Source organism: Momordica charantia (genome assembly GCF_013281855.1).
Source record: "Momordica charantia cultivar OHB3-1 chromosome 4 unlocalized genomic scaffold, Mcharantia_2.0 BLBB01000004.1, whole genome shotgun sequence".
In the NCBI taxonomy this organism is placed as follows: domain Eukaryota; kingdom Viridiplantae; phylum Streptophyta; class Magnoliopsida; order Cucurbitales; family Cucurbitaceae; genus Momordica; species Momordica charantia.
In genome coordinates, this window is record NW_028275162.1 from 3,853,849 (window position 1) to 3,869,822 (window position 15,974).

Here is a 15,974-nt window from a genome sequence, read left to right on the forward strand (position 1 = left end):
TATATTTTAAAAGGATCTATTTTGATAAAATGAACAAAATTCGAGAGTCCATAAATTAAAACAATATTTATTTATTTAACCTCCCACGCGATCAGAAGCTCTTAATCGACAACGACGGAGGGAGAAAAAAATAGCAACCCACGGCTCCAATTTTCGAGAGAGAGAAACTCCCCAGAAAAACAAAAAAAATTAAAACTTCCAAACCTCCGGTTTCGGTTCCCGCCGGCCGGTGGCTCCGCCGTGGGGGCGTTACCGGTGGCCGAATCTCATAAACTTAACTGCCCATCACTTGCCTCTGGGATTCTGGTGCCGGCGTTTTATTACCTGCTTTGGCCCAGCCGGCCACTACAATTCCCGGCTGAAATCCGCCGTGGGCAGCGGCGAAGGTAGCTCCGAGTCGCTTTGCCATACCCTTGTGGAACTTTTCAGCGGTTTTGAAATCCAAAACTCAGCGTTTCTTCATTCTTACTTTCCGGCTGGGCAGTTGGCAAGAGGGTCGGATTGAAAAAGAGAGAGAGAGAGAGAGTGATAGTCCACTCTCGTATTTGACTAACCTAATTTCTCTCTCTGAAATTATTATATCACTGCAACTTCTCTGATTTTTTTTTTTGGTTTTTTCTTTTGAGTTTTCCCTTTTTCTGGATTACCCATCTCTCTGAATCAAAGAAAGTGAAGAACGATGGATTTTGTCACAGAGAGGGAGGATGAAGAGTAGAAGTAAGAGGGCAGAAGATGAAGGTTGAAGGCGACAGATGAGGAAGCTTCTCTGTTGAGGAAAAGGGTACGAGTTCCTTTGGGGTTTTTCAGGAACAGGGGAAGAAGATTATACAATTTTGGGAATTGGGTAAGTTTAATTTTGTGCAATTTGATTACAGTGAAACTAGAGTAGGTAGTAGCCATGTAAATAGAAAATTGTGAGAGAGATGGGAAGTTGTAGGGTTTTAGATTTAGTCCTCTGTTTATGAACCATGGTTTTTAAGCAACTTATGATACAGTTTGCATTCTGGTTGTTCTTGCTCTTTGAGCCCACATTTCAACAACAAGACTCACTGAGTTCTTCACCAGCCGACCGAGCTGCGTTGCTCGAACTCAGATCATCGTTGGGTTTGAGAAGCAAGGAGTGGCCCATAAAGGGTGACCCTTGCTCTGGCTGGAAGGGTATCAAGTGTCAGAATGGTAGGGTAACTGAGATCAACATTGCTGGATTTAGAAGAACAAGAATTGGTAAGCAGAACCCTCAATTTGCTGTTGAGGCCTTGACTAACTTGACCTTTTTGCAGTCCTTTAATGCTTCAAATTTCTTGCTTCCGGGTGTCGTTCCTGAGTGGTTCGGGCAGCGTCTCGGCTTGCTGCGAGTGCTTGATCTGCGGTCTTGTTCCATATTTGGTTCTATTCCATTGAGTCTGGGGAATTTGAACAACCTGACTGGTCTTTATCTGTCTGATAATAGACTTACTGGGACACTGCCTTCTAATTTGGGCAAACTGTTCAGCCTTTCATTTCTTGATTTGTCACATAATACATTCACAGGAATGATTCCTCCCTCGCTTGAATCTCTTGGCAATCTTTCTCTGCTTGACCTTTCATCTAATTACTTAGCAGGGTCGATCCCTCCAGGCATTGGGAGCCTATTGAAGCTTCGGTATCTAAATCTTTCAAATAACAGTTTGTCTTCTTCAATACCTGCTCAATTTGGAGGGCTTGTTAGCTTAGTTGACCTTGACCTTAGTGTCAATTCTTTGTCTGGACCATTGCCTACGGATTTAAGAAAATTAACGAGCTTGCGAAGCATGGTATTCAGGAGAAATTTTCTTGTTGGTTCCTTGCCTGACACTTTGTTCCGCACTTTAACACAGTTGCAATCCTTGGTTCTGAGAAGTAATAACTTTTCTGGCTCGATCCCTGATGTGTTCTGGTCAATGCCCAGATTGAAGCTTGTTGATGTTTCCGGGAATAGTTTAACGGGAATGCTGCCTAATTCTAGCTCAAGTTTGAATATTACTGGTGCTGTACTTAATGCATCTCAGAATATGTTTTATGGGAGCCTTACACCCATATTGACAAGATTTAGTGCCATTGATCTGTCGGGAAACTACTTTGAAGGCAGAATTCCTGAATATCTACTCGCCAACCTATCTTTCGTGAGTAACTGCCTCCAAAATGTGGCTAACCAGAGGACACTGGCTGTATGTACATCTTTCTATTCTGCAAGGGGCCTCACTTTCGATAATTTCGGCTTGCCCAAGGCGACAGGCCCAACACAACCTCCGCCAGCAGAAGAATCCAAGAAGAGCAGTAGAAATGCTATTATCTTGGGCAGTGTTATTGGTGGAAGTGCTCTTATCTTGCTACTAGTGTTGCTGATACTTTTCTTCCTGTGGAGGCGGAAGAGAAGCACTACTAATCAAAGAGGAGGAGGGGGTGTTGTGGGACCAGTTCTCTCTGGGGATGCCGAACCACCTCCCGAATTGTCGATCAACTTTTCGAGTTTAGGAGAAGCATTCAAGTTCCAGCAGTTGCTTCAAGCAACTAACGATTTTAGCAATTTGAACCTTATCAAACGTGGCCATTCGGGGGATCTTTTCCATGGTGTATTGCGAAACGGGATCCGTGTTGTTATCAAACGGGTCAATCTGCGTACAATTAAAAATGATGCTCACTTGGTGGAATTAGAATTCTTTAGTAAGGTTTCACATGTAAGATTAGTTCCCCTTGTTGGCCACTGCTTGGAGAATGAAGACGAGAAGTTCCTGGTGTACAAATATCTGCCAAATGGTGACTTGTCATCTTCCTTGTTCAAGGAAGTTAAGGCAGATGATGACAGTTTGCAGTCACTGGATTGGATTACAAGACTAAAAATTGCATTAGGAGCTGCTGAGGGCCTTTCTTTCCTGCATCATGATTGTACTCCACCCCTTGTGCACAGGTACCACAAAATTTTTCCTTTTTCTTTTGCATTCATCTTTTCCATAGCTTTCCCATTTAGATAATCATACTTATTTTTGCTCCACAAATTGCAACATTGTCTTGCATCTCCTTCATTAGCCTTAATTTTCTTCCTAACCATCATGTTTGGCTGTCTATTGGATGTTTGGGATAGCTTCCAAAGCCCCCTTAGGCCATAGGTGAAAAACTCGACAATTTAAAACCGTTGTTGTCGTCTCCTGAAACTAGCTTTTAGATGGGAGAAACCTCTCAAAGATTAGTGCGGTGGGCCATGAGCATAATTCAGGGTGTGAGGCCCCTCGGTACCTGGTCGTAAAAATTAGATACATATTTGGCTGCTTAATGTGCATCACTGCATCTTAAGGATTCTGCACTAGCATAGTAGATTACCGACAATAATAGTATTGACTTTGATTTCTTTTGGTAATCAAGAGATGTTCAAGCAAGTAGCATACTTCTTGATGATAAATTTGAAGTGCGGCTCGGAAGCTTGAGCGACGTGTGTGCCCAAGAAGGGGATGGCCAACCGAGCAGACTTACCAAGTTGCTGAGGTTGCCACAGTAAGTAGTTTCTCAACAGACGAGTCTATCTGTTTTCATCATTTTTATGTTCTCTATTTGTGATCATGGTGAAAGAACTGTTGCAAAGATTTGACTATTGTGTGATATTATTCTTTTATTATTTTCTGATAATTGTTTTCTCCAAATGATGTGCAGGTCATCTGATCAAGGCTCTTCAGGTATGTAGAAAACTAGCCGATTTTTCGTCTTTGTATCTGTTTTCCACCAACAGTTTCATGAATCATAGTGTCGTGGATGTAGTAATAAACTTAGCATTTCATTCAACTCATGTCATGGTCTTGCTTAGCATATAACATCAAAGTTTAGTTAGAAAGGAAATTTTAATTCATTTTCGTTTGGCTGAAACTACAAACCCCTTGAAATTAGTAAATTACAAAACTATCTAGTTTTCCTGAACTAGTTGTCTAATTGGTTTGCACTCTTGGGTCTGGCTACCCATTTCTCAAACATGAGGTGAAGGGTCGTCTTCGAGAATTAACAACAAAAAGTTGAATCCATATGAACAGTGTTGCACCAGGCTCTTAGATATATCGGTTGCCCACGGGCTTCACATTGGAGAATTGTTGTTGTCATTTACTTCTCTCTGGTATTAGTGATCACATTGATAGGCATAACACTATTGAGTGGCTATGCCTATTTGAGAATGAGTTGTAAAATTCGACCCAAAAAAGTAGCCATTTTAAAGTTCTCAGTAAACATAGTTGAATATGTCCTACCATAGTCTAGTCCAACTTTGCTGAACTTTTCTTTGTTCAATCAAACATTACCTACCCAACAGAAAAATCCTCATTTTCTACGGTTTCGGTATTCGAACACCGCACTTTGTTTTACTTGTTCCACTGACAGCATAGAACTCTGTATAAGTATATACTAAATTCATCCATTTCCACAACCAGGTTTGCAGACAGCAGTATGTACCTATGATGTTTACTGCTTTGGCAAGGTGTTGCTTGAGCTGGTGACAGGAAAGCTCGGGATTAGTGCCTCGGCCGACGCCCAAATCAGAGAATGGTTAGATCAGACCTTACCGTGCATCAGCATAAACAACAAGGAACTCATGATGAAGATACTGGATCCATCCTTGATTGTGGACGAGGATCTATTGGAAGAAGTGTGGGCTGTGGCTGTTGTCGCCAAGTCCTGCCTCAATCCGAAACCTTCAAGGCGGCCCTTAATGAAATACATCCACAAGGCTTTGGAAAACCCATTGAAGGTAGTTAGGGAAGAGAATTCAGGCTCAGGACGGTTTAGATCGACTTCCATCGGCAGTTCTTGGAATGCTGCTTTGTTCGGCAGCTGGCGTCAAAGCCTGTCTGATCTAACAGTGCTTCCATCGGCCTCCTTATCAAAAGCAGGCGGGAGCAGTTTCAAAAGATCAGGAACAATGGGTTCACAAGGAAGCGGTCAGAACGGCGGTGGTGAACATTCGTCGTCTCGTCGACAGCATTCGAAGGAGATATTCCCGGAACCGTCGGACGTGCAAGACATTGAAAGATTGGAGAATGAGTAGGCAGAAAGACATTGATTTGGTGTTGATTCTTTGTTAATAACACAGCACAGTTTCAGATTGAGCCCATTTTAGCTTGGTTTTGCAGCAAATGGTGACACAATCTCTGCCTTGTTCTACTGTTTTATTGGAGAGAGAGAGATAGAGAGAGTTCTGTTTTTTATAAGAACAAGCTGCATTTTTTCTGTAATTGATCATTTGTTTGTTGTAGCTTTTGGAATGTAAATTGTAACTTGTTTTCTTTTTGAGGCCAATTCTCTTTTGTTGGGAAAGGAAAGTTCAGTCTATAAACAAATCATACTTTTGTTTTGCCCTTGGAATTCAATTCTATTTCATCCATTTTTCCTCTAATAAAAAGTTAGCTTCATTCATCACATCACTATATACAAATATCATTTTTAAGTAGAATTTTATTTTGTATTTTTACCCCTTTTTTTTAGTTTTTTTCTTCTAAATTAGTGGCATTTGTCGTGAAAAAAATTTCACTTTAAACTCCCAATTTCATCGAGTTTGAACCATCGTTTTAAAAAAGTAATAATAATAATAAAGAAGATCTTTAAAAAAATCATTAATTTAATGAAAATTATATTTGCCATAAAATTAAATTTGATTATTGCTCAAAATGGATTAATGAATAATTCTATCAAAACTCACAAATGGTAATGAAAAAAAATCAGCTCTATTGTCATTTTTCTCTAAATCGCTATCAATGTTATATCATATAATTATATATATATAATTATATAATTTATTGAAATCACGTGAAATAAAATTTTCAATTACTTTTCAAATGGAAGTTTATCAGAATGTAGAAATTGAAAATTCTGTTCAAGTTTAAGATAAAGTTGCAATATTTTTTCAAGTATGTGGCAAAGACAGGCTACTTTTATCCGAATTTAGACATAATTGGATGAAATTGAACTCACCAATTTTAACCCAAAAAAAAGTGCTACTATTTCTCTTAATCATACCAATTTCATAGCAAATATATACTTTATAATTCATTGAACATAAAAGAAAATACATCTTTCAACAATTTTTTTGACGAAAATTTATTAGAAAGTAAAAACGGAAATGCTTATTTAAGTTTAAGGTAAAGGTTGTTACACTTATTTAAATTTAAGTGTGTATTTGATAAAATTAAAAGTTTATAGTAAAATTTGATATAATATCCCAAGTTTGAGGTAAAAATGATATTTTTCCACAACAAAATTCATATGAAACAAGCCTTATGGTGAAAACATTTTGATGGTTAATTCTTAAAGATTAAAAAAATTAAAATACACTTTTGGTCCATCGACTTTCATTAAAGTAAAAAATCTATAAACTTTAATATCTCAGAACAATTTAATTCTTATAGGCTAAAATTTGTAACAATTTAGTCTTTATCAAATTGAAGTGTCAGTTTTTATTAAATATAGATTTAGTCGAGGTAGTTTATAAACACATTTGGCCTATTTATTTTATTGATCTACATAGGTAAAAAAACCTATTGAATCTTAACAATATTTTTTTATGTTAGTAATTTTAAACTATAAGAAATTATTTGTTATACATACTAAATTTACAAATTAAACTGTATGAATAAATCATTACTTCAATATAATGAAGTTATAAGAATTTGATTTTTTTTATTTCTCTTGATAAGAAAACATCATACAACTTATAAGAAAATAATTTTCCCTGCCCCTTTTTGCCCTTTTGTGCTATAATATAAGGGTTATACTGATCCAATGAATAAGAATATAGTCAAGCAAGGATGCATTTTCTGAGAAATTTGAAGCAACCTTTTATATGCATTCCAGGTCTGCAGCGATCGATTGTATTGAAACTTCTCTGGAGTGGGTTAAGATCTTGTCGTCTGAAAACTCCAGGGCATCTTGAGCTATGTACATCACCGACACCATCAACAAAACCGATTTTGATGGATCTTGTTGCATTTGTAATTTCGATGAGGTTCGTGCCAATGAGGAGAACAGCGATGAGAATGAGCATGCTTTTCTTGGAAACAGCCATAGTGTATAGATAGCGAAAGTAGATACGATGTATAAAATGTTGAAAGACCACGATTGCTTGTTGTGACGAGAGGTTTGAAACGTCGATATTTATATTCGACTTAGACTTCTGTGTTGCTTGCTTGGCCGAGTTAGTTTTAAATGGCATCTTCGAAATTTGTTGGGAGTTAGAACAGAAAATAAATAAATAAAAGGAATGAGTTTGAAGTTTGGGGTTAACACTTTTCCAACTCTTTTTTTTTCTATTTTTACATGTGTACAGATCATATTTTGTCACACTAACACCATCACAAATTAACAACATTCATCTTTCTTGTTTCACACCCTCTAACAATTTATATTTATCATAGATTGTCAAAATTATCCCATTAGATTCCAATAGTTTTTTAATTTGTTAAATTTGTTAATAACACAGCACAAAATCACTGTATATTTGTTTTATAGCTTTTCGAATACAAATGGTAAGTTGAAGCCAATTCTATTTTGTTTTGGGAAGGAAAGTTCAACCAATTTTTTTGGGCTAGGGTGGGGTAGAGAGGGTTTTTTATTTTTATTTTTGTTTTTATTTTTCATGTCGCCAAAAAATAAATATTTTTTTTTCATCCGCGTAAAAAATGATATAAACTAAATTTCATCTTGAACTAAATAAGAATCCAAGTCATAGATTTTAAGGACTCGTTTGGTAAAGTTTTCATTTTTTGTTTTTCGTTTTCAATTTTATGAAGTAATTTAAGTATTTTGCAACTAACCATGTTTCTTGTTTTTTTTTTTTGGAAACGACAAACAAGTTTTTTTTTGTTCTCATTTCCCATTTATTGTTGTATCATACTTGAATTTATGGATATTAAGGTCATGGAATTCATTTGTCTCTATTAAAAAAATGAAGAAACAGAAACGAACTCTAAAAGCAAGGACAACCATATATATCTTATGCTATAAAGTACATTTTGGTACAAAGTAAAAGCAAAATTATGAAAGTTTTGACCCAAAATCTAGATCATGTTTGGACTTTTTTATGGTAACAAAGGATCTTATCATATTTTGCCCAAAACTAAATATCAAATCTTTTCACATTTAATCAATATATATATGCCATATTATGTTCTCAAATTCTTCTTCCAAAAATTTTATATTTTCCTTACTATTGTCTCTCCCCTTCTATTAATTTTCATTTTTATTCATATCGGGCGGAGGCCAATCCAATGAACTTTACATCGTGTTCGTGTTCTTGCTTTCTTCTCTTACCAAACAAATATGGGTACTATTTTCAAATATATGTACATTATGTACCATTTTACTTTAATTGTGTACAATTATATAAATTATGTGTAAATTACTTACCGCTTATATTGTTTATTAATCATATATTAATACATGTTCTATATACGTGCATGTTAATTTTTCTTTTCTACTATATATGTCTATAAGTATATAAATTATATATGTCGAGAGTAGTTACAAAATTGTGAAAAGTAAAATTTTACTCCTAAATTTGGTAGAGGTGTATCAATTCTTACCCTAAACGTGAACAATCAATTTATTTTTGAAAATATTTTCTGCAATGGAATTAATTTCTCTTTATTTTCCTTCAAAAAAAATTCTCTTTATTTGAATAGGGACTTGTAGATATGAATGATCCTCAAATTATTTTAGAAAAAATCATGTCATAGATTGTAAAGGCTAGTTGGTCGTATATAAATTCATATTATTTTATAGGAGATCAAATAATCATTTATTTCTTTTAGTGTTACAATTTGCAACAAAATGAAGATTTAATTCTGCGATTTTTAGGAGAAATTACTAATATTCTCATTAGCTATGTTTAGTTTTGTAATGATATAATTTAATGTAATAGATAAGAACTATGATTTTGATATTGTAATTAAATTTTACATTTTTGGTGTTTGAGCTTTTAACTCTAAACTTTTACAATTTCTATTTTAATCTCGAACTTTTAAATAATGACATTTTCGGTCCTTGAACTTTCATAGTATCCTCTAAACTTTAAAAGTAATCATTTTGGTTTTTTTTTTATTTTATTTTTAATAGATTAATAACACAACTTCAGGTGTATATCTATAGTCAGTCTTAGCATAATTCAACAGGTTAAAGCACCTGTATTCAGCCAGAAGGTTGTGAGTTCGGGTCTCTCCACCCTACATGTTGTTCTAAATAAAAAAGAAATACATATATGTACATATTAACATGAGCATAACTTTAAACCATATATGTAAATATATATGTATAGTATTAGATAAGCAAAATTTAGATGGCAAAATAATAACAAATGCCAAAATGAACCTTTTTTAAAAATCTAAGGACTAAAATACATTTTTGAAAGTTTCGGGACCAAAACAAATAAACAATTGGAAAGTTCATGGATCGAAATGGAAAAGAAAAATTTGAAACCAAAATAATATATAAAGAAAATATAATTTGACTAAATAAATATTGATAGGTAAAAAAAAAACTAAATAAATGTTGTAAAGATTTTACTATTTATGTGATTAATAATTACTATTTTAGAATGAATATTACAATCCGGCGAAAATTAAGAGATGCATAATCGGCTGTGTGAAAAAAAAAATCATAAATTTGTTGAGAGTGGGATTTGAACCCACGCCCTTTCGGACCAGAACCTTAATCTGGCGCCTTAGACCAACTCGGCCATCTCAACATTTTTATTAATGAGTGCAGAACTATATTAATTATTCTCTATATATTTCAGATTATTTTCTTTTCATGTGCAAACAAATTTCTTTCTACTTTATAACTTTTTTTCTTCTTGGGTAATATGACAACAATTTGGATGAACTTTTTGCCCCTAAGTTCTAAATGTTGAACATTCATTGAAATATCAAGGTTTTGATTTTATAAAAACATTGATGGAATATGAATGAATACTTTTTAAGAAATTATAAAAACAAAAAAGTTTATTAGAAATAAGTATTTTAATTTTTTTTAAATAGGTTAAAAATTATTAATATTAAGATTATATCTCATGTTATGTTGATGCTTTTATATTTTGTATAATTTTTTGTCATACATGAAAATATCAATTCACCTCTCGTGTCTTCGTAGAATCCAAAAATATATAATATTGTTGATTTAATACCCCACCTTCAACGTTAAAATATTATTAAGTTAAGTTTAAAGTTATCCAACTAGTATCCTAGTTACTAAGCTTATAATTCTAAAATTGAAAAGGAAACTCAAAGAAAGGATATTTTTTCCTTGAAAAAGATTTTTAAGTATTATCCAAGAGAATTGGGAGATGAAGAAGAAAGGAAGCTATCAAAAACTTGTCACACAACTGAAACCACTGTTATCTTCTTCACAAATCACACCCACAGGCCACAGCTGCCGCCATTTTTTAGCAAAATCCAAGCTAAAATGTTATCCTCTTCTTCTTTATGTTCAAACCCACATCTCTATCCTCTTCATTTCCGCCCTCCCAATCCCAATTCCAATCCCCTCTCCAATCTCTTCCACAAACCCAATTATACCGCCGCCGTCGCCGTCGCCTCCGCCGCTCTCTCCGACGACATCCACCCGGAACCACGAAAACACAACTCCAAATCCGCCGCCCTTCTCAGCCACTACCTATCCTCCGGTGACTCCCCGAACCCAGAAAAGCTACAGCCCCCTTTACCCGAAGAGGAGAAAGTGAAGCTTCTTGAACTCTCGCTTGTGACAAAGCGAACCCCTCAATTTCCTGGCTCCATCTACGTTCAATCCCCGAGTCATGATTCCAATGTGGATTCCTCTCTGCAATCTCGGTTTCGAAATGGGGGGAGCGAGTTGGACGTGGAAGATGACCGGAGAATTATCAATCGGGCTCTGGAGATCCGCCGGAAGGTGACCTCGGAGATTCTTAAGGAGGCCATGCGGAAGGGGAAATTTGGAATCACCTACGCCACCAATTTGCTTGCTTGGTTGCCTGATTTCATTGATTTTGTGATGATTCAAGCTGCATCGATGAAGCAGTCGCCTGAATTTTCTCGTTTATCTTTCAGTGTTCGTGCCAAGACCGTCATTGAAGATTCAAATGTGGTGCCACTTATCAGGTTAGGTAGATGGGAGTAAAATATCATCTGGGTTTTGATTTGTTTCACATTATAGGTCGATTAGGAGTAAAATATCATCTGGGTTTTGATTTGTTTCACATTATAGGTCGATTAGGAGTAAAATATCATCTGGGTTTTGATTTGTTTCACATTATAGGTCGATTAGGAGTAAAATATCATCTGGGTTTTGATTTGTTTCACATTATAGGTCGATTAGGAGTAAAATATCATCTGGGTTTTGATTTGTTTCATATTATAGGTAGATGGGAGTGAAATATCATATGGGTTTGATTTGCTTCATATTATCTATCAGGTTCTTGGTTTCTTTTGGGAACAATAAAAAAGGGATTCATGGTTGAATAATAACCCTATGAGCATATCACAGTTCAAACTTGTTCCATATTTTTCAGTCTTGGAAGTTCTTCCTTGAATTCTAGTGAGTTTAGAATGGATTTTGACAACATGCTCTTTCCCTGAAGCACTCTAGAAGATGTCCTACAAGAGGAATTGTTAGATTTTGAACCTATATCCAACTATTATTTGGAGTTTGGCAGCACATTGAATAATGTCTCTTTGATCATGGAATTGGCTAAAGCACTTTTCACCATAACAAACTCACCCTTCCTTCATCTCACAGGTGGTTGAAGCATAACTCATTGTCATATCCACAGATAGGAAAGCTCATTTGCATGTCAAGGGGAAAGCTTGAATCCATTAGACGTCTGGTGGAATGGCTGAAAGGGATTCATGTGAAGGGGGGATATCTTGGACTTACACTCACGAAGGCTGGAGGGAATATATTGGAACGAAGCAATGAGGAATTAGATGAGATTGTGGACTACTTAGAGAGCAATGGAGTTAGAATGGTTTGGATGGGGTTTGTCATGAGTCGATGTCCTTACTTGTTGTCTTACAGCATGGAAGAATTGAGAACTCGTGTAGAGTTCTTCTTGAATATGGGTATGAATGAAAGGGACTTTGGCACAATGGTTTTTGATTATCCCAAGGTGCTTGGTCATTATACTGTTGAAGATATGAACCGAAAGGTACGTCGAATTTAGTTTGAGCATTATGTCTATTGAGTCCATGAACTTTAAAAAGTTTTCGTTAAGTTTCTAAACTTGGCAGACTCTGCCGTTTATGCTGTTCGGAATGCAGAGATGACATGCTTATTAGATAAATGTTAGTTCGTTTGGCGTGGCATGTTCATATTGTGTCTAATATGGCTTTCGAACGCAATGCGGGATGTCTAATCTGCGTATGTGCATGACATTGTTCTCTTGTCAGGATCATGAGAATGAGGAGAGGGAAATTCTTTTCATTGATGAATGATCAGGGGATTTCTAGATGTAATAGTTGTCTTAATTTCTAGACCAGCTCATTTTCCTTTAACCTATTTTTGCTTTCTACCTTTTCAAAGTAGTAGGATTAATGTACCCTTAAGGTTTGCTTTCCTAAAAATGTGAATCACTTATTTGGTCGGGGTAAGCGCTAACACTCGTGTTGATCGTCTTATACGTCCAGGTCAACTATTTAAAGGAGTTCGGCGTTGAGATTGAGGATGTAGGCAAATTACTAGCATATAAACCACAATTGATGAACTGTAGCATTGAGGATAAATGGAAGCCTCTTGTCAAGTACTTCTACTACCTTGGAATTTCTAAAGATGGTTTAAGGAGGATGCTTACAATCAAGCCAGTAGTCTTCTGCCTTGATCTGGAGACAATCATTGTGCCAAAGGTATTTCTTACATGTCTTTTTGTGTCGTGTCAATATTTTAAGACAAAAAACAAACCGCAATGCATGAATTGGATTATGGAGATTATCAAGCGAAGGGAGAAATGGGATGTGTTTCTGTCATGCCTTAGCAATGCCAGAAGTTTCAGTGAGAATATCTATGATGAAGTCTGAAGGTGCATTTTTTTTTTTTCTGTTGCGATGAAGGTGCAATTCTTCAAGGACATTGGAGTTCAAGATGATGGGATTAGTAATATGCTTGTGAAATTTCCATCATTATTGACGTACAGCCTCTACAAGAAAATCCGTCCAGTTGTGAGTTCATTTTCCTATTTATCCTGTCTTTATATACTATGATTCAGATTATTTATTTGTTTAACCACCAGCAGAAATCAATCCCATTTAGATATTTAGGAATCTGGATTTGTGAAATCTTTACGCGGGGTGTGTATCTGCAGCATAGCTTCATAGGCATGACGGTTTTTCCTATGGTGCATTCCCATCACTCTTTTTAATAAGAAATCCTATCCATAAGATCAAGTGGTTGTCCCATGAGATTAGTCGAGGTACTCGCAAACTAACCTGGACACTCATAGATATCAAAAAAAAGAAAAGAGAGGGAAATGCTATCCATTTGGGTTTCTTTTTCAGTACATAAGTTATCCATGAATGTTTTCTGTAACACATGGGTGAAGAGTAGAGTAAGAGAAGGGTTTAAAATGTTGAGATTTTGCTTGTCTTTCGGCCTACTACGTTTTCCTTGCACCTCATGGGCATTTATATTCATTTTTCTCCATTTTCTCCTATTTTTCGAATTTTGTTAGACAAAAATACGACGTGGGACAGCCTTTTCAATATTAGTTGGGAAAAATGGCGAAGTACTTTCTCGTATCAAAATGAATTCACTTTTCAAGATATACTTGCCAAGAACACATTATGCTCTCTCCTCTGCTGATATAAGAGTATATTAAAATTTTTGAAGATTTGCTCAACAGCCTTAGCTGAAAAACCATGCAGGTCATATTCTTGATGACCAAAGCAGGAGTCAGGGAGAAAGACATTGGGAAAGTTATAGCTTTGGGACCAGAACTTTTCGGTTATAGCATTGTGCATAAGCTTGAGGTTAATCTAAAGTACTTTTTGTCGCTCGGGATAAACGCCCAAAAGTTAGGGGAAATGATTGCTGATTTTCCTATGCTGCTCCGATACAATATCGACATTCTTCGACCGAAGTATCAATATTTGCGGAGAACCATGGTCCGCCCTCTGCAAGATCTTATAGACTTTCCGAGGTAAGAATCCGCATATGCCTATGTTAACTTCTCGTAAGCTTAGTTCGAATATTATTTAGGTGACTATTCAACTAATACAAGTCCTTTGGCTTGTTAATCTTAAGAAATTATGATCTGTGTATATATTCCTCTAGTGTTCAACATGATTAATCATGTGCATTTGTACAATGAAGCCAACTTAGTGGAGTCAAAGTTCTTATGATATTATATTACAGGTTTTTTAGCTATTCTCTCGACGGGCGCATTATCCCGAGACATCAGGTTTTGGTCGAGAATCGTATGAATTTCAATTTACGTTCCATGTTGGCTTGCACGGATGAAGAGTTTAAGAACAAAGTTGCAGATATTGTGGAAAAACGTCAAAGATTTGAATCTGGTAATGTGGATGGTTCTCTCTCTACTGTCCTTACAACCAGTGATTTGATAGATTCGAGAACACCAGATGACTTTTCTGGAGAAAATGAAGAGTGATTTCATGGTTGAAATCTCAGAACTTTCTCCCCCACTTGAGCTTATGGAACAGAAGAATAACTTGCGACAGAAACAAGGTGAGGAAATCAAATAAATGTGTTAGAACTCGAACAAGAAATATATTGAAAGATAACGAGATATAGAAACTACAATAACTACCAAGTAATTATTGGATACCTTCATTCTTACACCTCATTCTATTTATAACAACACTCCCTAACAACTTTCCTATATAATTACTAAGGTACCCTCGATACTCTAATAATATCCCTGTATTATCCTAAGGGTCATTCCTATCATTACCCGACCCATTAAAACACACCTTGTCCTCAAGGTGTGGCTAAACAAAAACTTTTTTTTTTTTTCACAACCACAAAAATTGGGATTCAGCCTTCAACAAAAAACTGCAAAAAGAAATCCCTAGTTGGTTCCACGGCTACTAAAACACAAAAACACACCTTGTCCTCGATGCATTGTGCATAATCGTGACCCGTACTGTGACCCGCCAATTTACTATACTGCCAATCACTTTATCGACATTGTTTACTATACTGCCTACTCCTGTTTCTTTTCAACCAATTTTCTTTTCGTGCAGGTAGACAGTAGGTTAGAATGAAACAGTGCTGATTGACGAGTTCAAGATGATATGCAGCACAGCGATTTCACAACGAAAAGGCTGAAAGAAATAGGAGGACCTAGTTAAATCAGCAATCTCAACTCAAAGGCAAGGGTGGAAACTACTGTGGCTCCAAGGTATCACCTATCTGGATGATATCAACATCTCTCTTAGTGTAAAAAGAATGTGGCACCTTCTCATTGTAATGTAAAGAAAACAGTGTACATCGACGAGAAGGAAAAAAAGCTTCTTTGTGAAGCATTGAAGCTGCCCCTGAAAGTAGACACAAATGCTCGTCTCTAATAGGAAACGAGAGTTTTACCTCTCAAGAGAAAATGCCACAACTCCATGGATATAAGATTATTCTTTCAATACTTTCCTCCTAAAACAAAGGATCCAAGGTTGACTTAATGGTCGGGAATTCTGTACGTAAGCTGCCTCAAGTTTGTTGTCATAAATATCTCCAGATTATGTCAGGTTCAGTGTTGGCTGAGCAGGCAACTCAATTTGATTGAAACAAGAATAGCTTCTATTAACAAAAATGTCCAAATAACGATATTCAATTACAAGCCCAAACCGAACATAGTTCAACTAGTTAAAAACATATATCTCTGATTAAACAGTTGTGAGTTTGACTCCTTAATTCTATGTACCGGAAAAAAATGCATATAAATGCCTTACAATTTAAAGTCTCTTGGTGCATCCTAATCTTAATTCTATCGATATCCATCTTAATTTATC

At 35.8% G+C, this 15,974-nt stretch overlaps 2 protein-coding genes and 1 non-coding gene across 5 annotated transcripts; 2 read left to right on the forward strand and 1 right to left on the reverse strand.

The window, feature by feature from the left end:
- The first annotated feature begins 98 nt into the window (after positions 1-98).
- Positions 99-5,374, forward strand: LOC111007830 (putative LRR receptor-like serine/threonine-protein kinase At2g16250). Its single transcript, XM_022280350.2, has 4 exons — positions 99-2,926; positions 3,379-3,507; positions 3,664-3,686; positions 4,425-5,374. Exons 1-4 carry the CDS (start codon positions 969-971, stop codon positions 5,036-5,038), a joined length of 2,724 nt encoding a protein of 907 aa, XP_022136042.1. The 5' UTR covers positions 99-968; the 3' UTR covers positions 5,039-5,374.
- A 4,272-nt stretch (positions 5,375-9,646) lies between these two features.
- Positions 9,647-9,727, reverse strand: TRNAL-AAG (transfer RNA leucine (anticodon AAG)). The gene has a single exon. It is a non-coding gene; the product is annotated as a tRNA-Leu (tRNA).
- Positions 9,728-10,311: 584 nt separating this feature from the next.
- LOC111007831 (transcription termination factor MTERF2, chloroplastic) lies at positions 10,312-15,927 on the forward strand. 3 transcript variants are annotated; one of them, XM_088122963.1, is made up of 8 exons: positions 10,312-10,985; positions 11,067-11,117; positions 11,755-12,163; positions 12,642-12,857; positions 13,062-13,169; positions 13,872-14,146; positions 14,362-14,694; positions 15,213-15,927. In XM_088122963.1, exons 1-7 carry the CDS (start codon positions 10,444-10,446, stop codon positions 14,615-14,617), a joined length of 1,857 nt encoding a protein of 618 aa, XP_087979089.1. In that variant the 5' UTR covers positions 10,312-10,443; the 3' UTR covers positions 14,618-14,694; positions 15,213-15,927. The 3 variants fall into 3 exon arrangements, with proteins under 3 accessions (XP_087979089.1, XP_022136044.1, XP_022136043.1); XM_022280352.2 differs by having other exon boundaries at positions 10,313-11,117; positions 15,217-15,927; XM_022280351.2 differs by having other exon boundaries at positions 10,314-11,117.
- The last annotated feature ends 47 nt before the right edge of the window (positions 15,928-15,974 follow it).

Coding starts and splice junctions, on each gene's coding strand:
- LOC111007830 (XM_022280350.2), top strand. CDS start 969: ATGGTTTTTAAGCAACTTATGATACAGTTTGCATTCTGGTTGTTCTTG. Junction 2,927..3,378: donor ACTCCACCCCTTGTGCACAG/GTACCACAAAAT, acceptor TTGGTAATCAAG/AGATGTTCAAGCAAGTAGCA. Junction 3,508..3,663: donor AAGTTGCTGAGGTTGCCACA/GTAAGTAGTTTC, acceptor AATGATGTGCAG/GTCATCTGATCAAGGCTCTT.
- LOC111007831 (XM_022280352.2), top strand. CDS start 10,444: ATGTTATCCTCTTCTTCTTTATGTTCAAACCCACATCTCTATCCTCTT. Junction 11,118..11,754: donor AATGTGGTGCCACTTATCAG/GTTAGGTAGATG, acceptor TTCATCTCACAG/GTGGTTGAAGCATAACTCAT. Junction 14,147..14,361: donor GATCTTATAGACTTTCCGAG/GTAAGAATCCGC, acceptor ATTATATTACAG/GTTTTTTAGCTATTCTCTCG.